A 20,037-nucleotide genomic window follows, 5' to 3' on the forward strand; every position below is an offset into this window, starting at 1 on the left:
GCCTATGCCAGCTGTCTGCTTCTGTCCACCATAGCTAAGAAGCAGGCTGCATTTAAAATTGCTCATAATAAATAGCCACATTGTAAATCGCCATGGCAGATCATCTATATTTCAAACCTCTTAGGGAAGTGTCTGAAAGTAGGAATTGTTCCCTGAATTGAGCCAGATGGTCTACAAAAGTAACAGCTCATTTCCCCCCCACCCCCCTTAGCCAGTTAGGCTTCATTTATGGAGGGGTTTGTGCCAGCAAACAAAGCTGAGAAGAGAATGAGGTTAAAACAATATTTATCTTTAAAAAACTGGAAGTTGTATGCCTTTAAGGATCGTACTGGCCTAATTCAACCTCTATTTAACCAATGAAACACTGAATGGGGATGATGCTTGCATGTTACACTTCCTCTATAAAGCAAGGAGGTATTCTAGTGAAGTAATTAAGACATTTTCTTTGCATGACATTATCGTGATCTCCATTGCTTTAGCAAAGCCCAGCTCAACTGCTTAACACTTTGCTTAGGAAAAATTATTGGTTGGTTGGTTGGTTATTTGTGTCACAGTAGCACCTAGAAGGCTCAGTCAGGGATTTGGGCTACATTGTGCTAGATACATGCCGGGACAGCATAGGCCAGGGATGGCCAATCTGAGCCTGAGAAGGAGCCAGAATTTACCAATGTACATTGCAAAGAGCCACAGTAATACGTCAGCAGCCCCCCATCAGCTCCAACACCTCCCGCCCGCCAGCAGCCCCACCAGTCAGCGCCGCCCGCTAGCAGCCCCACCAGTCAGCTGTTTCACATGTGCAGGAGGCTCTGGCGGCGAGGAGGAGGGAAGAGCGAGGGCATGGCAGGATCAGGGGTGGAGTGGGGGCAGAGCCAGGGGTTAAGCAGTGAGCACCACCCGGCACATTGGAAAGTTGGCGCCTGTAGCTCCAGCCCCGGAGTCAACGCCTATGCAAGGAGCTGAATATTAACCTCTGAAGAGCCGCATGCAGGTTGGCCACCCCTGACATAGGCCCTAGGCTCGATTTTCAGGGGGTTGACACTTCTCTTGACTTCAACTGGAGTTGTGGGAGCTCAGCACCTCTGAAAATTAGACCCTTTATGTTTTGCATTCTGAGCATCGTCATCATCAGAATAATTGCGTGCTGTGTCTGTACCCCTGCCTAAAAGAATGTTGTTCACACCTGGCTGCATTTCCATTAGATTGGAAGCAAAATATTTCTACATTTAAATATAGAGCATGCTCTGATTTGTTTTTCCACCATCAAAAGCAGTTCTGCTGCCCCCCTAGAGACATAACACTCAGCAAGAAAGAAAATGAATCACCTATTCCAAACATGTTTAACAATATCAAGCTGTAAACGCCCCTGCTTTAAAACACCCAGTGGGGGAAGATGTAGTGGTAATTTGCAATGCTGTAAGTTTAAACAGTGAAATCTGCAGAACCATCACCTAAAGAAAATATTTGGGGGGCCTATTCAGGAAAGGACTCTAACAGCCGTCACACAAAAGGATGTTTAAAATGACAGCATTAGGGATAGTTTTGACTTGGGAAAGGCTGCATCTCTTGGAATATTCCCTCTTTGTAGAGCTGCCCTGACGTACAGTTGTTCCCGTTGGCATGGTGGTTCCCCTATTGCAAGCATCATGGAATAACACTGGAAGTCCTTTATTTACCACTTTGGTTTTATGAAGAGGGGACTGGATAGTTCCACTGTCAGATGTGCAGTGTGAATGTTTAAACCCTATTATGTATTATTCTTATGACGGTAGCTATTACCGGCCCCACTTGCGATCACAGCCACCTGGACAAACCTCTAGTAAGAGACAGCCGAGGATCTATATAAACCAAGACACATGGCTCTCAGGTGAGGGAGTAAGCGTGGACTATTAATGACGAGAATCAGGGTGGAGAATTTGCTGGACGATTACAGGTGTGTCTGAAGGAGGAGGGAGAGAGGGGGCCTTGCAATTGAGGACATGGATGATCAAGGCTGGAGATTCAAACCATCAAGTCCAGCACATTTAAATTTAGGGCCAGCATTCACCTCTGGTTAACTCTCCCCACTAAAGGCAGGCTGACTCATGGCAACCGAGCAGTGCAGAAGTGGTTCCTATTCAAGAGGAGGCCGGGAAATCTACTCCGGCTCCTCTCCTAATCTGTAATAATTCATATAGCTGGCTGCACTTCTGTCTCCAGCTAAGTGCAGTAACAGCGTCCGCGAGAACCCCCCAGTGCGTCACTTGCAGACCGGAATTTTGATTGCTCTGATATTACGATGACATTTTCACATAAACATACACAGATTCTGGGAGCTGGCAGCTGGCTCTGCCTGAGTCTATTGGCAGGCAGAGGCCTCTGAAATAGCTGTAGCTCATGTCTGACCTCTGTGACTTGGCTGCTGGGGAAGTTTGCTTTCCCTTTTGTTAGGATCTGTTCTCCTCCTCTAAGGACGACACTTGGAAGAAATAATGTGTCATTGCTCACGCTGCATACGTGAAAAGGCACAGCTTGGATTATGTGATAGTTTAAGGGCCTGGGCATTGATTCACCCCGATGGATACAAATTACACCTCAAAGGAGGATCTATATATACTCCAAAGGAAAATTCAATTTTCCCTATCTGCCTTTATGGGCATTCCATGGCTGTCCGGACAGTGCTCCGCCCCCACATAGTCCCACCCATTTTTGAAGCTGTATTGGGTCCCTCTAGATTCTGCATGTGGAATGGGCTGTAAAGAGGTTATGAGCACATAACATTGATGAAACTCTCTTTCCCCACCTTGGTGGGCATGCTGGAAGTAGGTGCAGGCAAAAAGGTTGGCCTTGCAAAATTCATGTGCAACGGCATATCTAATTAGTCCATATAACCCCAATGATTGTATGTGGAAGTGGATAGATCTGGAAAAAGAGCGTATTCAGTGTGAAATCTAGATAATACCTAATTTAAGAAGGAAATAGGATAAGGCATCCTATCTGTGACATGGGAAACATTGAGGTTCATCACTGCTGTGTAGGAGAGAAAATAATTTAACTTTCAGGATTGCATCACTCCTTTATTGTGCAAAAATCTGAACCCAAGGCCCCTTGCCTCTTTGGAAATTCTATGGGATGTCAATGTTCTTTAGTGGTAGATTAAGTGACTGTTTGTTTCCCACCTGAATTCCAGATCCGTACAGAGCAGTAGAGTTGCCTTTGAGGAAACCAGAGTGCTTCCATCTCCTTCCTCTCGACTTCCATTGAGTAGAGAATGACCATGAGTCCTGCCTTGTCTTGGTTCCTCCCTCTTGGATGTTTACTGGTTTTGCTGCCTGAAGCACGAGGCTTTTTCTTGCCCAATGGCACGCACTTCGAGAGCCTTTTGAGCAGATATCATGCCAGAGCCAAGAGAGCCATTCCAAGGTCAGACAAAGAGGAGATTTTGATGCTTCATAACCAGCTGAGAGGTGAAGTCTATCCTTCAGCCTCCAATATGGAATATATGGTGAGTTCAACTATTGGTACTGAAATCTGTGTGACCACATCAGTTTTTCTTCTGGCCAGAGGACAGTAACACATTCTGCTAGTGCTTTCCTGGAGCCATCTTATCCCACTGAATTGTTTTTGTTGGAAGGGACCATTAGTGGGTCAACTAGTCCATCCCACTGCATAGTTTCAGGACTGATTTCATTATTCATAAAACATCCTCAGTACTGTCTAGTCTAGCCCTGAATGCCTCCATTGATGGCAATTCCACAACCTCCCTTGGCAGCTTATTCCATACCTAAATGTCATCCAAGTACCCGGTTTGCTCTAACATTTAACCTCCGTTCTCCCTGTTGAAGCTTCAGCCGCTTAAGACTCTGGCATTGTGGAATGCCATTGTCTGCACAGAGAAGCCACACCAGCCATCTCTGGGAAACATTTACTCACCTACAGTAATCACACCTTTGCTGGGGTTCTTTGGCTTGCCGTAGTTATGGCCCAGTGCCTCTGGTGATATGCTAACACCACCAGTTCTCATTGACTTCAATGGGAGTTGAAGATGCTCAGCACCTTGGAGGATCAGGACTTCTCCATCTGCAATATAGGCCCAATCTGTTAAAATCTTTAGAAAGCCTCCCATTGAGGTCAGTGGTAGATGAACTGGTGGTATTTGGTGTGTTTTTTCCCCCTGACCTCAAGGAACCAAAATACACTCAATGTGTACTCTCACTTCAGAGAGAGCCCTTGAAAAGTCAAAGTGTTAAGTGTGTCTTTACCAGCAGCAGCAATTAAGATGACTACATTTTCACCATAGAGCTTTCCATACAGCGCCGTGGGCCCTACCTTGAGCTATTTCTGGGGTGTCTTCAAAATATTGTGGAATCAGAGATCGACAGAGGGTAGTAATTTTTGTGCATTTATCTCTCCTGCAAATATTGTTACTGCAAAAATAGCACCAGTTTGACAGTCTGTCTCCTCTGGATTGATTCATTGAGCTGGTAATTGAGACTGCGTGTAAAAAGGATTCATGTGATATAAAAGGCATCTTTTATTAATAATACCTTTTGCCATTTGACTGAATGCCATAAATGTAAAACTCTGCCTTAAGAGAACAGGGAGGAAGAGTAAGGGAGAAAAGGCAATATTATATCTCTTTACTTTTACATCAGCTCTTCAGATAAGCCTTAAGAGTGCCAGGTTCCTTGCTATTAGTTGTTGCTGCTTTGTCAGTGAGAGAGAGTTACAGTCCTTCCTAAGAATTGTTTTATTGTATCCCTGTTGTTCAGTAGACTGGGATATTCTGCGGGCTGCCTGTAACATACTGCAAGGGAAGATGTGGCTTGATTGATTCCAAGAAAGTAAACACAAAGCAATGCAAGAAAGCCAAACGCATTTTCGTTGGCTTTGGGGATCTAAAAGTGCTTCAGTAGTGGAGTGTTCACTGGCTGACTTCTATTTACTCGTCCAGGATGGTTACTGGTTTATGTTTGTCTTTGCTCAGGGTGCTTTTCTAGTGGTTTTATGGGAGACTTTGTACAAATGAAAGAGCCTGGTATGCTGTGAAGAAAGAAGTTGGGTATAAAATGGTGCTACTTGGAAAGACTATAATCAGCCTTTCATGTGTTCATGTTTACCTAATATTCCTCGGGAATCCTTGCACGCATTCTGAGCGCGAAGTTAACTTTAATCCTTTGTTTTAAACTGAACACGTCTCAGCCTTTGCTTATTTAAGATGATGGGCTGTTTTCAGTGCTGTTCAGAAAGAGAGAAGCTAAAGGCTTAATTTTTTTTTTAATTTGATGCCGGTAGCAAACTCTTCATAGGAGAAGACTTGGCATTAATTTGTGGATAAGTAGGTAGAACATGGGTTCTTGGCTAACAGCATCCATGTGTTGGCCGTGAAACTCCATTATCCCATGTCTATATCTGATGCACTTAAATGACCTAAAGTTGCACAGAGAGCTGACGTTTTTCAGGAAATGGAGATATTCATCTGCTGTGTCATTATTATCCAACATATACCAAAATTAAATGATGTAGCCAGTTCAATAACATATATGTATGCTGAGCAACATATACTCTTTATTGTTCGAGAGCAATTATACATATAACTGAAGCAAGAGAATGATTCAAGCAAAGGGAAAAAATGTCTGAGGATGGGGTAACAGTAGAGTGGAGAGAGAATAGAAATTCAATAAAGCCGTAACCTAGTGCAATGCAAGCTGTTTTGCTTGACTATGTTAGGATAATGGAGTTCAAGGTTAACAGTGGTATTCAGTGTTAATGGAAAATGAGTTCCATGGCTCCCTTTTGGCAGGCTTTGTTCTAGGCCAGATGTGAACAGTATACATTCTTCCAGATGAAGCTGGCCAGAAATAAAATTACCCTAACCACCTTGCAACTTTAGTACATACACTTCCACTGTATGTTTGTATTATAGAACAGTAGTAACGGTGATGGCTTACGGCCAAAACAAAACAAGCTCCATATTGATAATAAACCTTGAAAAATAAGCAGCAGCTTCTAAAGACACCAGTGACCTTTAGGTTGGCTTAGTCAGCAGCAATGAACATCAAAAACCTTACCTTGCCCAGAGGGGCTGGATGACACATGTATTGTCTGTCAGTTCTCAATGGATTTTTCCAACCAATTAACAAGCTACAAATCATTGGGCTACATGTATTCCTAGAAGGAAAGTATCTTAGTTCCCCTGCATGTGGAATTAACCTGTCCTTCCTCTATGTGATTAAAAGTAGTGAAATTACTAATCATGAATGTGGAGGGGATCGTATTACTAGGTGGGGCAAGCAAGCTGGTTCAAAGTTCTGCCAACGCACCTCAAACCACCTTGTAGAATATCTGCTATTCCAGTTCCACACCAGTCCTGCCACAGCAGTGGAGTTGGTTGAGATTAGCCAGTTACTTGTGTGAGTTAAAATAGCATTCCAACCCGAATGTCACATTTACAAACAAGACAAGTGAGCAAATGCATGCCTAATTGTGCATGCTCTTATTGTAGTTGCATGTGCAAATTGGCTTATGTAAACTGTGCATGTGTTTTGTGTCCATAATTATGTCCTTAACTTCATTCAAAAACTATCCTAAGTCTCCAGAAGTAAAAAGTGTTCGAAACCGTTTTGAATCATGTTGACCGCCAGCACATTTTAAACCATTTCCTGGAGAGTATCCACCACAGTGAAGACTTGTGCAGTCCCATTCACCAATATACAATAGGTATTTACTTTCTCTGGGTTACAGCTCCCTATTGCTATGGCAGTTAGGTTACAGAAAATCTGAACGCAAGAAAAAACAAATTTAAGCTGACACTTAAAACCAATCAATGCAACGGTTCTCAAACTTTTGTACTGGTGACCCCTTTCACATAGCAAGCCTCCGAGTGTGACCCCACTTATAAATTAAAAACACTGTTTTATATATTTAACACCATTATAAATGCCGGATGCAAAGCAGGGTTTGGTGTGGAGGCTGACAGCTCGCGACTCCCCATGTAATAACCATGTGACCCCCTGAGGGGTCCCAACCCCCAGTTTGAGAACCCCTGAATTAATGTGTCTTGCATCTTGCCCTGCAAATTGCTAGACTCAGGCTCTTCCAGCTTGCCAGAGAGTGAATTTAAATAAGTCACAGTGAGTGTAGGTGGTTAGTGCAGTTCTGGCTTTAATGTTGATCTTAGATATTGATTTGAGTAGTTGGCATTAAGGGGTCTTCAGAGAACAGTCTGAAGTCTATTTTGTTGATATATTTATTGCATTTGGAATCATTCCAGTCTCCTGAAGGCATTCATATGTTGAAAGAGAAGCAAATGGCAGCTCTAATTTAAATAGCATGGTTTTGTAATGTGATGCCGGCAGAACCAAGCATCTCCGAATCAAGCATGAATCCACACAAAAAACCCCGAGCTCATTCCCAGTCTTTCATTGAGTGTCTCTTGCCTGTATTGGTTTGTTTTATCCATAGACACCAGAGGAAGATGTAGCACATATGTTCATGTCAATTTCCATTTAGTGGCCTATTGCTCATGTCCTATGGTCTCTGCATTAAATTAGGAGACTTGGAAAGCAACTGCCTTTGAGGCTGCACTCTGGAGGGCTCTGGTGGAAAGCTCTGAAATACTAGGAACATTAGGATCTTGTGAGAGCTTCTGTGGCTTTAGACTGGGTTTGAAGAGGGTCAGATAATGGCTGGTGTTTATAGGGTGCACAAAGTGGCAGACCATGAGGAGTCTTGTGTCCATGTACAAGGGCCAACCACAGTTATAGTCTCTGTTCTGAGTCAACAAGTCACCCAAAAAGGGGCAGGGATGACCAGGGCCAGGGCCCCCTACTCACTCCTCATTGGCCAGTGGAGCTGGATGGCTGGAATAGAGAGCGCATAGTGGTCATACTCCCTCTGTATGTGAGGTAAGCTCCAGGAGACATTGCATTTCTCTCATGCCAGCATGGTGTGACCCTGCATTGCCCCAATGTAACTGCCAGACTCTGCCCCTAAATGTTAGGGTGACCAGATGTCCCGATTTTATAGGGACAGTCCCAATTTGGGGGTCTTTTTCTTATATAGGTTCCTATTACCCCCACCCCTGTCCCGATTTTTCACATTTGCTGTCTGGTCACCCACTAAATGTTCAGTTGCTCAGATGCCATCATAGTTGTCTATCTGCTGGATCCTAAGTGACGTCAGCTTTCATAGACCTTTGCAAGGGTTGTGAGAGCAAAGCGCCTCACAGGTTTGGGCCCAGTGGTCTGCCTGTCTTGGTGAAGCTAGGAAGAAGATGGAAGGATCTGTTGGTACATTAAGAAAAAAGTAATGTTTTCATAGCCTATGCAGTCCAAAACATTGGTAAATGTTCAATAGGGAACAATCTTGTGTTAGCCTGGGTGAACTAGGTATGAACAACTAGGTCCTTTCTGCCTCTGGATCCTATGATTTATTTTATTTATGGACATGTGCATCAACATTTTAATCCCAATAAAATTTCCCATCAGTACCTTTGTGGTCAGTAGGACTATCAATAATTAAACACTGCAAGCGCATTGCAATTCATCGACACAGCACTATCTACTATGTTCAAAAATCCACTTTTAAGCAAATTTGTTCATGATAGACTGCAATCGGCTCAGAAAACAACACACTCCCCATTGAAGTTGTGCACAAAGGGGTAGTTGAGAGGAATATACTGACGTTCAGTTTGGACCCTCACCCCACATTCGCGTCATTGCGCCGAAGAATCAGCAGCTCCGAACTAGAGTTGACCATATGTGGTATCTCTCAAGAAGCGCGATGCCAGCCGTTGAAAAGTGGGACTATTTTGTGCTGGATCCATGCATTTCCATTTTATTAAATGGGGAATTCACTCCCAGGTCAGGGCCCTGCATTGCATTGCATAATACTAGGTCTGAGAGGCTGGGCTGGGGATCACGTGCAAGTCTTAACCCTCATAGGTTCTGCTGGTCCCGTCTCTTGGTTCTTAAGGTATGTCTCCGCTGCATGCTCCGTTCAGTAGCGGTAGAAGAATACAGACATGGGTAGCCCCTCTAACGTGGGTATAAATAGCAGTGCAGACCATGAGGCATAGCTGGGACAAGTAAAGACACACCTGAAGGGTGTGTGTTTGTACCTGCGTACATATCCTACATGGCTCTCTACTCACTTGAGCCATGCGTCCCAGTCTACACTGCTGTTTTTAGCAATGTAGCGTCCCACTGCTGGAGTCTTTCATTGATATGTGTAGCTACACATCATAGTGTGGAAACAGCTTGCTTTTCACTGCAGCACGTAGCTACATGTAGCCTGCGTGCCGCCAGCGCTGTGTAGTGTAGGCATAACCTAAGTCTAATGTAAGATGTTTTCAGACTGAGAGTATTTGTCAATGGATCTGTTCTTTGATTCTCACGCAGACCTGGGATGATGAGCTGGAAAGATCTGCAGAGGCTTGGGCCCAGGAGTGCATCTGGGATCATGGACCTGCCAGCCTCATTATGTCCATTGGTCAGAATTTGGCTGTTCATTGGGGCAGGTAAGAGATGGAACGCTGAGTGTCTAATGTGCCATATCTGTTAATAGTGTCATTCTGGGTCTCGCCCTGTTTGACAGTTTGGGAGGTTTGTCTTGTCAATACTTAGTAAAAAGAACTTGATTAGCTGGAAAAAAGGAGCTGTGAAACCGATACAGTAATAACATCTATTGGGCCTTTCAGCCAGCAGTGCCCAACATGCTTAGTAAATGTTAAGTAAACCTCACTATTTGGTGGATTTACCTGTGAGGCACAGAGAGGTGAAGGGACTTGCCCAACGTCATAGAGACTCCGTGGCAGAGTTGACATCAGAATCTAGGACCCTGACTCCCAAGTCCCCTGTTTCACGTAGCTTTGCTCTGTCCGTTAACCAGCAAAGAAATTTCTCAGGAACGATTTTTGGCCATTCCCACTAGGTCTGAACACTGTTAAATCCTCTAAGTGCATCGCACCATATTTCCCTTTTCACTTCCCAATTTATCTTTACTGCAACCACTTTGTATTTGCTTGCAGATGGCCATGTAATTCTAGGTGAGCAAATAGTTTGTTTTATACTCCCGGGAAAAAAACCCAGGGCTTTGGAAATTATTGTGTTTCTGCATCCACATGGATTGCTCTGCCAGCTCCTGGTGAGAAGAACCCATCTGGTGCTTTCCACTGAGGAGACTCATCAAATGGCAATCTGTTTCTTTGTTGTCATTTTCCTGAGCATTGTTGGCCTAATGAACCACTTTGGATTCTGTCCAGATAAGCTGTTGTGAGCTCAACCAATGGCTAAATTGGAGCTCATCTGGTGCCGATGTTAAGGGTGAATTTAGTGTTTCTTTTAAAGTCTTAATTGTTCTTACAAACAAAGGAGCTAGCGGAGTCAGGACATAATTTGTGTTTTGTTAGGTTAATGATGAAAGGAAAAGATTTGCCTAACAGGCTTGGTTGTGATTATGCCCATTGTAAAACTCAGTTGAAGTCAGTGGGGTTTCTTCAGTGTAAGACTGATGTGATATCAGAATTGGGCCCAATTTTTTTTTTTGACAAATTGCAGTAACAAAGGAGGAGGCGGTCTTGTGGTTAACGTACAGGACTGGGAGTCAGGAGACCAGGGTTCTAACCTGGGCTCCGCTACAGACTTCCTGAGTGACCTTGGGCTAATCACGTACTGTAGGTCCCAATCTTGTTCCCATTGAAATCAGTGAGAAAACTGCCATTGATTTCAGTGCATGAAGTATTGGGTCCATAAGCCCTCTACCTCAGTTTCCTCATCAGTAACATGGGGCCAATGTTACCTACCTCACCACATACTGTGACACAGAATTCATTAATGGTTTTAAAGCATGTTGAGGTCATCAGACAAAGGTTATGATGGAAGTGCAAAGTATCCTTGATAATGACATCTGTGATTGCAGTGATTTGCTCATTTACATCCCAGACAGATTGCTACATCCCAGCTTGAGGTACTGTTGGTTACAATTGGTGAAAGGCTACCTGGGCCCATCGTACACAGCAGGCACTGTGTGTATGAGTGTCTGTCTACATAATTTTGCTGACATTTACAACAGAAGCACGGATCACAGTGCAACGGTGCCACAAACCACATTTACAAGTGCGCTGCACGCCCAAACCACATACCACACGTGCCTACTGCACGGCTGCTGAGGGCATGAGTGTACTTCCAGATGTAACGAATTGTCTAGTGGTAAAATAGGTACATGACTTTCCGTTTAATATGTTTGGCAACCTCTAGCTGATGTTTACTTTCAAAATACAACCTTCTGCCAAACTGAAGTCTTTTGTAATTGAGTGGAAAAGCCAAGGGGACATTTCAGGTCAACGGCTTTTGAAGAGAAAGCTAAACCTATAAATACTACAGAATGTCCGATTGGGTCATGGATTTTAGAGAAACAGTCCCTAATACTTGCGTGCATGTAAAACACCAGAGATTTGTCATTAGTCAAAATATGACGCTGGCTTTTTCTACAATTTCCTATGGTCCCTCTGTTTGTTAAAGTAGCAGCTCCTTACCAAGATGGCACCACATTGCACTGTGAACTCACTTTACAATTACCCTGTACCAAATTATTGAGAATTTCATATTAACAAAAGGGGACCTGGGCGTGCTGAGATTGGGTTGAAAACCCACAGTTCTAGTTAGCGATCCAGCTCGTTATGTATCTTTGGTCTTTCAGGTATCGTTCTCCAGCCTTCCACGTCCAATCTTGGTATGACGAAGTTAAAGATTATACTTATCCGTATCCCCACGAATGTGATCCTTGGTGTCCAGAAAGATGCTCTGGAGCAATGTGCACTCACTATACCCAGGTAAAGAAGAGGAAGGAAACATGAAGTCCTGAGTTCTGTGTCTGAACTTGGTGCGTTCCCTCACACCCCGCGTAGCCCATAGCGCTAGTGTAACCCACACACCTCCTGGGTGTGGTGTTCTGTCCCATCTAGTGGCACCGAGACCACTTAGAGAGAGAGATTGAGTCTGCTCTGCAGCTTTAGCTAACAGTTGCATGGCTTTTAGCTCATGCAGTAGAGGCCCATGTATTTAGCTCCAAAGGTCCCAGGTTCGATCCCGCCCGCCAACGACCGGGGTCTGTCAGCATTAAACCAGCATTAGCATTTATTTTATTCAGCAGTAATGCAAAGCACCTACAGGCCTGTATCCTGTACGACATTCGCTTCAGCAGTTAGCATAAGGCTTGAGGCCTGTGAACTTCAGCACAGATAAACGGCCTAACAGTCACCTCCTGCGTTTTGGGGAACTGGAAATAGTGTGTTTGGGGGAATTTTGTCCATAACGCCACCAGCCAGCCACAGGAACGTGAGCTAATACCAGCTTTTGGATAGAACCTCCGCAGATGTCTGACCACAACAGTGCCATGGCAATGTATTGATGTATATAATAATAAATTAAGATAATTAATATACTAACCTATAGGAGAAGGGCACCTCAACATTAGTAGGGTGAGGAAATACAAATAAGGAAGAAACCTGTACTGAATAGGCATTAGACAGAGTGGCATCCGCGTAACTTCTTATGAAAGTTGTATCCCAGCCTGTCTGCAGTGGTAGGAGGAGATGTAGATGCTAGTCATTATGAAAATATACTCAGGAAGCTTGATTGAATGTGCCTTTTGTGGCATTCTGTTTTTTAAAATGTCTGTGTTACACTTTCAGATCGTTTGGGCCACAACAAACAAGGTTGGCTGTGCTGTAAACCTCTGCAAACAGATGAGTGTTTGGGGAGAAACCTGGGAGAATGCCGTCTACCTGGTCTGCAACTACTCTCCCAAGTAAGGAAGACACAATATGTTTCCCCCCACCACCACCAAGTCTTAAAACTGCATCCTGGCAAATTGCTTAACAAATATAGAATCTGGTACAGAGATTTCAATCAGGGGCCCCGTTGTGATAAGTTCTATATGGACATGTAGCAAGTGACAGTCTCTGCCCCAGAGAGCTTACAGTTACGTAACTCAAGCATTCAGGATTGAGCCAGTCTTGGGTTGGGCTTCTTCTAGAAGTAGAAGCTGCATTTAAAACCTTTGAACGAATGCATCTGTGGCAAGATTTTAGTAAGAGGTTTGGCCTGGGTCACAAATTGATATTGATGTTAATATTGTTTCATATTTAATTGGTAGGCCCTAGAAATCTGCCCTGTGCAGCACAAGACACAAATATCAAAGACGCCCCTGTCCCAGAGAGCATAGAGTTTAGAATACAGCTATAGAAAGGCAACACAACACTGAAAGGTCTGGAGAAAGAAGTCAATATATACATGAAGGTATTCTGATTGCAGACTCCATTGAGTTCTGCTGAGCGTTAAGGTTGGGGGGGAACACAGTCATCACAGTGAAGTAAGGGAATTGTGTGTGTGGCATAGAGGCTATTTAACAGAAAAAAATTTCTCACATGCTTTTTTCAGGGGGAACTGGATTGGAGAAGCTCCTTATAAAAATGGCAGGCCCTGCTCTGAATGCCCACCGAGCTATGGAGGAAGCTGCCAGAACAACCTCTGTTACAAAGGTAGGTGATCAATAAGCTATTTCTCTCAGCTCCGTGCATCATGGGGAAATGCAGATGATTTCACCTAGGTCCTTTCTGGGTGGTATGGAGAAATTGGAAAAGAAATGTTTCTGGAAACTTTTCATTAAAAGCAGTTACAGATTTGTATGCTTTTAATTCACCACGGTTAACTCTGAAACATACAGAATAAGGTGAAGCAGGTACTATATGAGAATGTCATGTAACTCCCTAAAACCTTGAGCTCAAATTCTGCTTGTATGCACTGGTGTAAAGCCAGAGTAACTCCATCAGTTCAAGGAAGTTTCTCTGAGTTACCCTGGTGTAACTGAGATCAGTTTGGCCCAGTGAATTTAGGCTTGTGTACGTTGTAGGTATAAGCAATACCATCCTCATTTGGCTTGCTCTATACATGGTGCTCTATTTAGTAAATGAAAACTATTATTAATTCTGAAACCATCAGTGAAATTGCTCATATTTAAAACAGAGGATGCACTGGAGCTGTGTGTCGATGGTATCTTTTCTTTACCTACAGAAGCCTTTTCCTCTGTGAAGGAGTGAGCCTGTTTTCATAGATGCAGACAAACTCCCTGGAGACTTGTTCAAAGCAAAGATTTTGGGCCCAAATCAATTTAGGTGCTTGATTTTTAGTAGCCTGAGCAATGAGGAAGCAAACAGGTATGCAATGTATTTCCATATGGAAGAGAAAAGAGAGAATGGAATGAGACCACTGGCTGTACAGCTGGAGGGAGAAATTCCTCTACGAGATCAGTCATCAGTTTGTCTGTATCATTCCTCTCTTCACTGCTGGGGATGTAAGCAAAGTGAGGTTTCAGCTAGGAGGACAAGTCAAGGGAAGTGGATTTAGCTTGTGCCACTTTGGAGCTTTGTTCCCTAACTACGGACTTTAGGGTATGTCTAAATGGCAATTAAAAACCCGCGGCTGGCCCATGCCAGCTGACTTGGGCTTGCAGGGCTCAGGCTGTGGGGCTGTTTAATTGGGGTGTAGACTTCCGGGCTCGGGCTGGAGCCCGAACTTTGGGACCATCCCACCTCCTAGAGCCTGGGCTCAGAAGTCAGCACTGCAATGAAACAGCCCCAGAGCCCAAGCCCCACAAGCCCGAGTCGGCTGACACAAGCCAGCCGCGGGCATCTACCTGCAGTGTAGACATCTCCTCAGAGAGCACAAGAGCATTAACTTTGCAGCAAAGTAAGGAGAAATGAGTAGTGCAGCTGTGTAGCTTGATTTGACCTAGCAGTGATGACACTACCAGGACCTTCATTTCAGAGTGGACAAAATAAATCTATGATGAGGATGGGGAAGGTAGTTCCTCATGAGGAGGATAACCTACATGAGAAACGGAGGGCATTAGCCACCTGACCATTTAACTGGTTAGGATCCTTTCTTGACAGTCTCCAGTTAATATGCCTGACTATCTTAGAGGACTGACCTTCCTCTACAGAGTAAAAGCTGTACTGGTAAATAGCATGATAAATAATAGTAAGACATTCACACACACTCATCAGCATTCTAACTAATAGTGACAGATCACTTCAACCAGTTACACCTTAGTTCTTTAAGCAGTGCTTTAGATGCTGAGTAAATGAATGGTATGAACCCTGGCCTCTTTTTCTGGTACTTTACTTACCCTAGGAATCTGGCCCATTCTGTATTTAACTTGCATTTTGTTGGGTTTCCAGCCGTTTAGAAATAGAACTTTGTCAAACCAAACAGAATCTTCCATGAAATATCAGTCCTCCTTCAGCTCGCCTGACTTTGCTATTAATGCCAGAATACTGTTTTACCTCTCCCCACCCAATAAGATGACCACTACGTACAAAAGCCTGAGCGGGATGAGACTAACGAAGTGGAGGTCCCACAAATTACAGAGGAAAAACGTGTGTGGGTGCAAGAACGGGTGACCAAACCCACCAAATCAACCAAGATCAAGAAAATCACCACAACCGCGGACAGTTTCATGAGTAAGAGAGCTTCTTTGTCTTCCACATCCTATAAGCTTTTAAATATCCTTGTAGGAGTGTGTGTGCGCACGTGTGTGGATGCGGAATGAGATGCCAAGAAGCCTCCAGTGCAAACCTGTGTTGAGGGCCAGTTAAAATAATTGGATTTTTTTTTGGCCAACTTGTTTGGAAGCAATATTTTGTGTGTCCAACTTGAGGCCTGATTGTTCAGACAACTCTGAAAAGTAGGCCCCTTTACAGCATCTCGGGCTAGATGCCCAAGAATTGAGGCACTCAAAATCACTAGTTGGTCTGTTCTGGTTCTTCTATCATACTCGTCGTCATAGTATCCAAGCACCTTTAGAAAATCTTGGCCATGATCACTAGATTATATTCATATCTAGGCATTTTATTGTCCGTGATTTACTATTTTACTCATTTGAACTATTCTAAACTCAGAATTCACCACCTTGACATCCTTTCTGGATTTTGTCCAGAGGGAGAAGGGGGCCCAGCTCTGCTTGGCAAGGTCTGCTGAAATATTTATGGAATTGATAGTATCTCTTTAAAGGTTTTTCTAATCATTGTAATTTAAAGAGTGATCTACTGCAAGTGAGCTGAGGGAAGTGAGCATATCCTTCTCAAGTCTATCTACTGGAATGTGGGTAGCCTATAATTAAGTGGATGATAGGAGTGCTAAGCACTGTCTTTAGGCTGTAAATTGAAGTCTTCTGGCGTCAAGTGTTTCTGCCAAGTTAATATTTACAAAGACACCTTTGTGATAAAAGGAATGGCTAAAGTGGCAATAAAGTGGCCAGGTGAGGGATGTAAAACTGCTTCAGGCTTATTGTTCTGAGTTTGAAGTTCACTACTGCCCAGTTATTCTGTGATAAGAATTCAATCTTCCCACACAGAAGTAGTCCTGGAGACCATGTCATGTACCTGAGTTATCACTATAATGCAAGTTGACCACTTATCTCTGGGCAGTTTTTTCCTTGCATTCTCGTCTCTTATGTCTTCCCCCCACCCCCCCCCTTTTTTTTTCTAGCACAGGTCATTAAGTGCGACACCAAAATGAGGGACAAATGCAAAGGATCAACATGCAACAGGTAGAGTTTTATCGACTTCTGCTGCAGTGGTCATGGAAATGGCCACCTTAAACCTGGCTGGCTTTTGCAAACATGGAGTGGGCTGGGTTCTATTGACTGTGACTAGAATACAAATGCTGTCTAAATCCCTATGAAAAAAGTCTTTCATTCTTCTTAATACAAATGATTCGGCCAAGTTTAGCAGTAAGGTGACTCCATTTACTTAATGCTCGAAATGGTGAACGGCTATGATAACCCACAGCTCCCAGGTGGCCAGCCCCATTTAGTAAACCTTGGCACAATCATTGTGCACTCCTCTTGTGTTACATTCCCAGCCGACCTTAGACCATCAGTTCAAAGCTTGTCCCCACCCAGGAGGTCAAGAGCTCTGGTTAAGGTCTCAGTGAGGGTACAGTAAAGTTTATCGCTTGGAAAAAAACAAATCCACAGAATCTAAATATTGATCTCATTCTTAAGGGGAAAGGTATTAGAAAACGTGGCTGTTTTACAATGCTTGTTTTAAATGGAGTAGTTCAATGACACTAATGTCATTAAAATTAAATTAAATGTAATAAAAGTCTGACTCACATTTCACACTCACTATAAATAAATATATATATATATATCTTTAACTAGGTATCTGTGCCCCGCTGGCTGCGTGAACAGCAAGGCAAAAATCTTTGGAACGTTGTATTATGAGACTGTACGTACTTTGCTATGGCTGATAGATGACATTTATTGGGGTTTTAATGGTGGTAATAGAAATGGAAAATGCTGGCAATTCTAATGTAACGTAGATTTTCTGCCCTCCCATGTTGATGCTGTAAACTGTACTGGTGCTGTCTATATAACAAAGGTAATCTGCATTTTCCCATCTATGTGATAAAATCAGTGCTGAAAAGAGTATCTACTCAGAGCTTGATTTTGGTTCTGAGTGTCCTCTATGCCCACTAAGTTCAACCGAAGTTGAGGGCCCGCCTGTACGTCACAGGAGTGCATGGCATCTTTCAAGATCTATCCCTCAAAGCAGTGAGCTATTGGGATGGAAGAGAAACTTTATATTAGAATTGCTTCTCAGGATGGTTCACAGGACGCTGGGTTTATATTTTTAGGGTGACTCATTGAATCTTGACTTGTCAAAATAGTTTATAGTTAGGGCAGGTCAACAATTTCCTGTCAAAACTGTTTTTGATGGAAAACCAGGGGTTTGATTAAACAATTTTGTTTTTACAAAATGTCTGTTTTCTGATGAAAATTTTGATTTTTTTTATCCCCCCCAAAAATAAAAAATGCCCCAAATATATTGAAGCTGAAATGCTGCTGCAGATGCCTCATGGGAATTGTAGTTCAGTTGCTTAGTGCCCCAATTCTTCTCTATGGGCTGGGTTTCCCTCCAGACTGCATCTCCCATGATGTATCGTGGCCAGAGAACTGCCATGATGCACCACCTCCCCTCACCAAGGGGGTTTCAGCTGAAATATTTCAGATCTGATGTTTTTGTTGAAAGCTCAAAATTTTCCTCAGGCGGGGAACATTTTCCAACCAGCTCTCCTTATAGTTTACATTTAAATACTATATTTTTTTATTTTAAAAAATCCATGTTTGTCCTTAAATCAAGTAAGGCTTAGAATAAAAATACATGCCCATGTGTTATAATAGTAAAATTCAGCAGGCTGAGCCAATGCAGCATTTGTTCAGTAAATGTAAGTCTGTGTAAACTCCAGTCTTTAAGTATTTATTTTACATATTTGTTTATTAAATGTTTCTTTTTGGCTTAGAACTATTTAGGAAACATTGGTATTACCGTACTATTTGTTATGTGCTTTCCAGGCATCCAGTATATGTCGCGCTGCAATTCATTATGGCGTCATAGATGATAAAGGAGGTCTGGTTGACATCACTAGGAAAGGGAGATCAACCCTTTTTGTCAAGTCTACAAGAAATGGCGTTGAATCTTTAAGGTAATTCTTCCCTCAGAAAATGTACCTCTGTGTATGGAGGACCATGACTTGTACAATAAATTATTGTTCCACATTTGCCACAGGGGAGGGAGGGAGAGCTCAGTGGTTTGAGGATTGGCCTGCTAAACCCAGCGTTGTGAGTTCAATCCTTGAGGGGGCCACTTAGGCATCCTGGGCAAAATCAGTACTTGGTCCTGCTAGTGAAGGCAGGGGGCTGGACTCAATGACCTTTCAGGGTCCCTTCCAGTTCTATGAGATAGGTATATCTCCATATATTATATTATATTATTATAAACCCATATATTGTATTTTTACAAGCAATAGAGAGTAGATCTTAAAATAACTGTGGTGCATTTATTTTTTCAAAGGTCAATGAAATATGTATACACATTTCTTGTTTTGCTTTTCAGTAAATATAAACCTTCAAATTCATTCGTGGTTTCCAAAGTCACAGGTAGGTTTAAATGCCCTTTTTGTCACTATAATGTTGAGACGAAATCAATGGTGCTCGAGTTTATTGTTATACATGGACATCATCATTCCATAGCCATGTTCTTTTTTTAATCTTAAATGGGCAAAACTTCTTGTAGCCAAGAGACTCTTCCTATTTATGATTAGAGCAGGTCAGGAAAAATAAAAGTGGCATTTTTCAAAACATTTTACAACCAATTTGAATAATGCCTCAGCCTGGGGTGACCATATTTCCCAAAGGGAAAATGGGACACTGCATGGGGCTGCCCGAGTCCTCCTCCCCCTCCCCCATCTGGGGCTGGCCCAAGCCGCTCACCCTCCTCCCCACCTGAGCCCTCCCTCAGGCAAGGCTCAGGTGAGCAGCGACGCACATACTAGATAGGGTGTCCATATTTACCAAAGGTGAGGGCTTGTGTCACTACTCACCCAAGCCCTGCCTGCCCCCGCGTCTGAGCCCTCCTCCTCCCGCCCCCCCCCGCGCAGGGCTGGCATCACCACTCGCCCCCCTTTCCCCCACGTTCCTCCACACCCCACTTTGTGACAAAAGTGGGCACTTGTCCGGTTTGCTCTCACCAACTGATCAAATTGGCAAGAACAAACCGGACAAATGCCCACTTTTGCCAAAGAAGGTGGGACGACCGGAACAGGGCTTAAAAAAGGCTTGTGTTACCTTGAGCTGCTTTAGGGTGAAGTCTCTCTGGCATAGGCAAGTGGAAAGTTAAAAGCAACACTGTCAAGTCATTTAGACTCCGAATTTGACCCAAAACCTGCCAGGGAAACCCTGCCGTATTCAAAAAAAATCTGTAACAAAATCACATCACTCAGATATTATTTTCTTTAAAAAGCCATGGTCCTTGGAAAAGGATTTTCCAGCAATTTAGTAGATCTCCAGCATAAATCCTAATAAAAATATCTCTTCAGTGCAAGCTGTTTCTAATGAAGCCATTGAAGTTATTCTTCTGGCTGCATCAGCTGGACATGCATCCTGTCAGATGTGATGCGTGACTAATGCTTCTGTTTACTTCAGGAGCACCAGCTA

General features: G+C 43.3%; 1 protein-coding gene across 1 annotated transcript in view; it reads left to right on the forward strand.

Moving 5' to 3' along the window:
• Positions 1-3,247: 3,247 nt before the first annotated feature.
• LOC113409577 (cysteine-rich secretory protein LCCL domain-containing 2-like) overlaps positions 3,248-20,037 on the forward strand; it is a 29,338-nt gene continuing 12,548 nt past the window's right edge. The window contains exons 1-10 of the mRNA XM_026663666.2: positions 3,248-3,481; positions 9,378-9,496; positions 11,677-11,809; positions 12,671-12,786; positions 13,419-13,519; positions 15,341-15,499; positions 16,527-16,587; positions 17,203-17,269; positions 18,397-18,527; positions 18,938-18,981. Coding sequence (XP_026519451.1) covers positions 3,248-3,481; positions 9,378-9,496; positions 11,677-11,809; positions 12,671-12,786; positions 13,419-13,519; positions 15,341-15,499; positions 16,527-16,587; positions 17,203-17,269; positions 18,397-18,527; positions 18,938-18,981 — 1,165 coding nt within the window. The remainder of the gene's footprint in view (positions 3,482-9,377; positions 9,497-11,676; positions 11,810-12,670; positions 12,787-13,418; positions 13,520-15,340; positions 15,500-16,526; positions 16,588-17,202; positions 17,270-18,396; positions 18,528-18,937; positions 18,982-20,037) is intronic.

This window comes from Terrapene carolina, unplaced genomic scaffold (genome assembly GCF_002925995.2).
Source record: "Terrapene carolina triunguis isolate 2854851 unplaced genomic scaffold, T_m_triunguis-2.0 Scaffold33891, whole genome shotgun sequence".
NCBI classification, from domain to species: Eukaryota; Metazoa; Chordata; order Testudines; family Emydidae; genus Terrapene; species Terrapene triunguis.